Here is a 6,000-nt window from a genome sequence, read left to right as displayed (position 1 = left end):
AAAAGTGATTTTTCCTCCCTTGGTATCCTAACTGTTGAGAATAGCCCACTTCCACTTTAATTGAATTGTCTTGTTAGCACTGACCCCCCCACTTGGTCAGGCAGCTCCCATCTTTTCATGTACTGTGTATATATTCTGCCTACTGTATTTTCCACTCCATGCATCTGATGAAGTGGGTTTTAGCCCATGAAAGCTTATGCCCAAATAAATTTTTTAGTCTCTAAGGTGCCACAAGTACTCCTCGTTGTTTTTTTTAAAGACCCATGTATACTTAAAGACACAGCAGCTCATTTCTACAAAAGCAAGAAATATGTTTCAAATGCGAGGAGTACAGTTTGTTACACGTATTTAATTGCTGATAGGAAGATGGAACAAGCAAGCTGGATTTCTAGTAACACCATGAAAGCACCAAAGAAATATTCACATTTCCACAGGTAAGTGAGGCACTCGGAGCCCTTTATCCAATAGATTCCTCATGGGAAGTTAGGGTGCACTGAAACACTTCTTCAAAAGCATCCAGAAAAGGCTCAGTGATTTCATCAACTGTGACATGTCTCTGGAGTTCTTCGCTCAGGGAGGTGACACCCATCCCTTCGAGTCCACAAGGAACAATGTGATCAAACCACGTAAGATCTGTGCAGCAGTTCAGCGCCAGCCCATGAGAGGTTATATGCCTTCCACAATGGACACCTGAAAAGCAAAACATACATGTCACCTCGTTCAGTGCTATGTACCACACACCACCCCTCCCCCAAAGTCATCTTAAATGTCAGATTCCAAGGCCAGAAGGGACCATCGTGATCATCTAGCCGATCTGTATAACACAAGCTACAGAACTTCCCCCAAATAACCCCTAGATCAGATCTTTCAGAAAAACATCCAATCCTGATTTAAAAATTACCAGTGATGGGCAATCCGCTATAGCCCTTGGCAAGTTGTTCCAATGGTTAAATATCCCCTTCACACTAAGACTCCTATCCACCTTACCACATAAGTTGCCCAGCTGATGAGGCACCAATGCTGTAGTGCTTATCAGCAGCGAGGGCGCTGAGACCATAGCCTATCACGTTCACCAATACGGTCTCAATGTTTCCTTGTACTCCCCCACCATCTGTTATCTCATCTTACACTTCAACTGTAAGTTCTTTGGGGGCAGAGACCTGCCTGTCTGCACTGTATTTGTGACTGGGGTTCCCAGGCTCTATTAGAATGCAAATCTAGCCCAGGGCACTGGGTTCATTGTTATTGAAGAGGCATGCAGGCATGGTGTGCAGTCCCTCATGAAGAAGTGAAATTCTTGTAAATATCTGCTTGTTAACCGGGCAAATCCTGCCTATTAGCAGGATTGGCTCTGGTAGCGAATGAGGACAAAGGACAGCATGATGTGCATGTTCACAGTCATACATAGTAGATCCCTGATTTTCCCGCTTTGCACTGCACAACAGGAGAGCTGGGATTCTACACTACTGTACTGTGACCATTGTTTTTAGAGAATCATAGAGCTTTTCAGTAGCAGAAAATTTCCAGGAATTATTAAGGCCCACATCCTGAAAGATTTACACATGTGCACAATTTTAGTCAGAGGAGTAATCCAATGAGATTACACACATGAGTAATGGTACACACGTGCAGAAATCTTTCCAGGACTGAGGCATAAAAATGTAGTTCCTAGTGATTTATAAGTAAGCCCTAAGATTATTAGAATTGAGATTAGCGTGCGGGGGGGATCTCTATTATTTCAGTATGTGGACTGCTTTTAGCCACACTCCATGTATAATCAGGTCACACTCTACCTGCTATTTTCCATGGATCTTTCACACAGCAGCACATGAAAGGAGAAGCAGTTTAATAAAGGCTACGCTACGGCCTTGTCTCTGCTAGAAAAGGATCTGCCAGTGTAACTATACCAGCAAACCATCTTAGTGGAGGTGCTGTTTGTACCAGGAAGAGTGCATTTGCTGGTATAACTTATATCAGTTCCCTAAATGAAATAAACGATATCAGCAAAAGCATGGTTTTGCTTGTATAACTGCATCTACACTTGTGCTTTTGCCAACACCATCAGGTCAGTTATGGGGTGTGATTTTTTCCACGCTTGATAACATAGCTACACTGGCAAAAATTTTAAGGGTAGACCGGGTCTACGCTAGGAGCTATACTGTCAAAAACCTCTAGTGTGGACATATTTATATTGGTATAGAAGTGCTTATTGGATTTCCCTGACCGGGATGAACGATACCAGTATAAACACCATTATAACTGTGTCCATACTACCGCTTTACTGGCATATCTACGTTAGTAAAAATCACACCCCAACCAACACAACAATGCCAGTAAGACTCATTAGAGCAGACCAGGCGAAGCAGAAAAGCATGGCCTTGATCCTGCACTGAAAACCCCATGGGTGGATCCCTACATCCGTGCTGAGCCCCACTGGAGTCTGTGCGGTTCATTGCAGCATCAGGGCTTGTGATCATAAAACCACAAACACTGGTGGGGCACTTGGGCAGGTGGAAAACCTGAAACTACTCTTAACTCACTCAAAGCCGCTCAGCCCCATCTCCTGCCAACTTCCCAGGAGCTCCCCAAGTCTCCACTTGTCTAGAGTTACCATATTTTGAGCCTCCAAAAGGAGGACACTCCACCGGTCCCCGGCCCCGCCCACGCCCCAACTCCGCCCCTTCCCCAAAGTCCCCGCCCCAACTCCGTCCCTGCTCTGGCTCTCAGAGCTCCCTCCTGCGCTCGAAGGGCTAGTGAGCGTTTGCCCGGTGCCATCGCCCTGGCACCTGGGCCAGCTGGGCTGTGACAAGTGCGAACCCAGCCAGGGACTGGCGTGAAGCCCCGTGTTTCGAGCCAGGGGAAGGGGGGACCATGGCAGTGGGAGTTCCTGCATTGTGAGGCCAGCAGGGCCCCCGCCATCACAACCTGCAGCCGCTCCTCCCCTCTAGGCAAAAGACAACACAAAGGAAAGGCAACCACTCCCCCCCGCTAGACTTCAGGCTGGGGAGGAGGGTGCCAATGGAGAGGGCACACAGGAGCGAAAAGAGAGGGGTGGGGCACAAGTGCCAAAAAAGGAAAGCCGGCTCCCCCAGCTACACTAGGGCGGGGGGGGACTACAACAACAGTAAAAGGGGGGGTGAACAGTGCAAAAGGGGGGGGGAACAAAACGGGGGCACAAGCGCGCGCGGGGGGGCGAAGGGGGGGGTGCACCGGAGCAGCGGCTCGGAAACAGAATGGAATGTCCAGCCAGCTGCAGCCCAAGGACAAGGAGGGGTAGGAGGAAAAACTCCAGCCAGCCGCAGCCCAAGGACAGGGCCGGGAACACAGCCAGCAGGCTAGGAACCGAGGGGGGGGGGAATGGGCACCAAACAAAATAAACCGAAGGGGCTCAAAAGGAGGGGGGTAGGGTAGGGCCAACTAATACAAAGGGGGCTACAGGGAGGGGACCCCACCAGCGAAACGTAGTTGGGGGGCAGGAGAAGTCCAGGGCGAAGGAAAAGGTGCACCCACAGCGTTCGCGAAGCGCAGGCTCCGCCGTTCACTGCTGCAAGTAAACAGTCCCGGACGATGGAAATGGCGGGGGGAGCAAACAGCCCTGCCGAGGGGCGAAAAGCAGGTCCAGGTGGCACGCGGGGCGGTGGAGGGGTTGTCGGCAGCTGTCGGCGGTGGGGGTGGTGGTAGAGGGGGAGTAGATGAACGAAGGGGGGGGCACCGCACCCCCCCCCGCACCCCCTTCAACAGTCCGCTACGGGGGACGGGACAGCAGGATCCCAAGTCGACCTCGGAGCTTCCTGGCAAGCGACGGCTTCCAGTCCGAGGAATTACAAACGAGAGGCTCAGTACCGTCCACACTCCTAACGCGACTGGGGGCACCACCACCCCAGGAGCAAAGATGGCAAAGTCACTCAAAACACAGTCCTCAAACAACCCCCTCCACAATCTCTCGAACCACGGACGCAGTCTCTTCGCACTCCGCGACGGAGGCAGCGGCTCCCACACAGGAACATCAGCAGCAGCGAGCGGCAGTCAGCCGGCCGGGCAACCGGCCAGGCAGGCAAGCAAGCAGGCAGGTGGGCCCCCAGATGGTATCGGTGTTGGCGTTGGGGGGCCGATGCTTCTCCCTCCGGAGGCGAGGGCGAGGGGGGGGGCAGGCCGGCAAGGCCCCCCCCTCCACACTCCTCACTCACGCACGCAGCAGCAGCAGCGGCAGCAAAAGCAGCAACAGCAGCAGCAGGAAGGGGCCAGGGAGAACGGAGGGAGAAGGGAGCACAGAAAACTCCAGCCGGCTCCCGACGGCCCCTGAGGGAGAGGAGCCTGAATTGGCACCCAAGTGGGCGGAGCCACCGCCACCTGTTCCCGCCCCCCGGAAGTCAAGGGGCGGGACAGGAAGTATAAGAGCCAGGCCCCAGCCCTCAGTTAGAGCCCAGCAGCCGGAGAGGCCAGACGTGCCGGTGCGAGCTCCGGCTAGACCAAGGCTTCCCAGAGCCAGGTACCCGGACACGGACGGACCGAGCTGCCCCAGAGCCAGATACCCGGACACCGACCGACCGGACCTCCCCAGAGCCAGGTACCCCGACGCGGATTGGCCAAGCCTTCCCCAAGCAAGGTACCCCGAGGTAGACTGGCCACCCTTGCCCCGAGCACGGTACCCCGAGGAGGGGCCTGAGCGCCCCCCTGACCGGAGACCGGAGGAGCAACCCGACCCGGACGACCCTCTGCGAAGTGAGGAACCCATGGTGTGGGACCCCGCTGCCGAGCCCAGCGGGGAGCAGGTACAAATGGAGGAGGAAATGGAAATCAGCCCGGGGGTAGCTGACCCCAGTCTAGCTACAACAGAGAGCGAACCCATGTTGGTGTGTTGCGGTCAGGACCCCACCAACACAGCGGCAGACTGACTGCCGCTCTTAGGGCCCCGGGCTGGGACACAGTGGAGTGGGTGGGCCTGTGTCCCCCCTGCCACCCCACTTAACGGGTGGCAGTCTCCCCCTCCAGCCAGCGCTCTGGCACCGCCACTGAGCTATTGCTTGCTGCCCTGAACGAGTGCTTGTTGCCCCACCCTGACTGAGGGTCTGGGGCGTCCCGAGTTTGTCCGTGCTCAGCTCCTGATACCCAGACCTGAACCCGAACCCCTGAACTATTGTTTGTTGCCCCGCCCTGACTGAGGGCCTGGGGCTACTAACCCTGCCTGGGCTCAGCCTGAAGGAAGGTCCTGAGCCCCTGGACTATTGTGTGCTGCCCCGCCCTGACTGAGGGCCGGGCCTGAACCCCTGACTTTACGGCTCAGCCTGAAGGAAGGTCCGGAGCCCCCTGGACTATTGTTTGTTGCCCCGCCCTGATTGAGGGCCGGGCCTGAACCCCTGACTTTACTGCTCAGCCTGAAGGAAGGTTCTGAGCGCCCTGGACTATTGGGGGTTGCCCTCCCCTGAATAAGGGCCTGGGACGTCGTGAGTTTGTCAGGGCTCAGCTCCGGATCCACGGAGCTGAGCGCCCGAACTATTGTTTATTGCCCCGCCCTGAGCTAGCGCGGGGGCTTGACTGACTTTGTAATCCCCAGCTCCGGCAGTGAGGACCGGAGCCCGGGCCTGAGTTACTGCCGGACCCTGACGGAGAGCAGGAGCTCATTGCAGAGGCCGTGTACCTTTGGCCTAGTCCCTGCCAGAGGGGCGGAACCCTGAGACCGATCCAGGCCGTGTAGTGAGGCGGCCTGGCCCCCGACGGCCCCTGAGAGGGCCCGACCCCCGCACCGGACGTTTACAGAGCCTAAATACCTTTGAGAATCTCTCATTTTATGTCTCTCTCGCTCTGGCATGAAAAGTGCCATCCTAACAGAATCCAGGAGGGAATCCAGCTGTCTGATCAGGGGTTACTTGTGCCCTACCTCTCTCTTACACTCAATTCTTTAGTTCAGCTGTAAAAATTGTGGCAGATAGGGAATAACTCCAGAGTTGATAAGGCTGCATGGTAAGGTTATATTTCATTAACCCAGCAGGGACTTCCGGA

At 54.9% G+C, this 6,000-nt stretch overlaps 1 protein-coding gene and 1 long non-coding RNA gene across 2 annotated transcripts; one reads left to right on the top strand and one right to left on the bottom strand.

Moving 5' to 3' along the window:
- Positions 1–329: 329 nt before the first annotated feature.
- LOC128845568 (uncharacterized) lies at positions 330–3,591 on the bottom strand. Its single transcript, XR_008446676.1, has 2 exons — positions 3,511–3,591; positions 330–690 (listed from the first exon to the last, which is right to left on the bottom strand). It is a non-coding gene; the product is annotated as an uncharacterized LOC128845568 (long non-coding RNA).
- Positions 3,592–3,692: 101 nt separating this feature from the next.
- On the top strand, positions 3,693–5,737 carry LOC128845567 (translation initiation factor IF-2-like). Its single transcript, XM_054044382.1, has 2 exons — positions 3,693–4,772; positions 5,555–5,737. Exons 1-2 carry the CDS (start codon positions 3,693–3,695, stop codon positions 5,564–5,566), a joined length of 1,092 nt encoding a protein of 363 aa, XP_053900357.1. The 3' UTR covers positions 5,567–5,737.
- Positions 5,738–6,000: the final 263 nt, after the last annotated feature.

Source organism: Malaclemys terrapin, chromosome 11 (assembly GCF_027887155.1).
Source record: "Malaclemys terrapin pileata isolate rMalTer1 chromosome 11, rMalTer1.hap1, whole genome shotgun sequence".
NCBI lineage: Eukaryota > Metazoa > Chordata > Testudines > Emydidae > Malaclemys > Malaclemys terrapin.
Note: the sequence above shows the minus strand (reverse complement) of the source record. Positions and strands in the feature narration are given on the sequence as shown.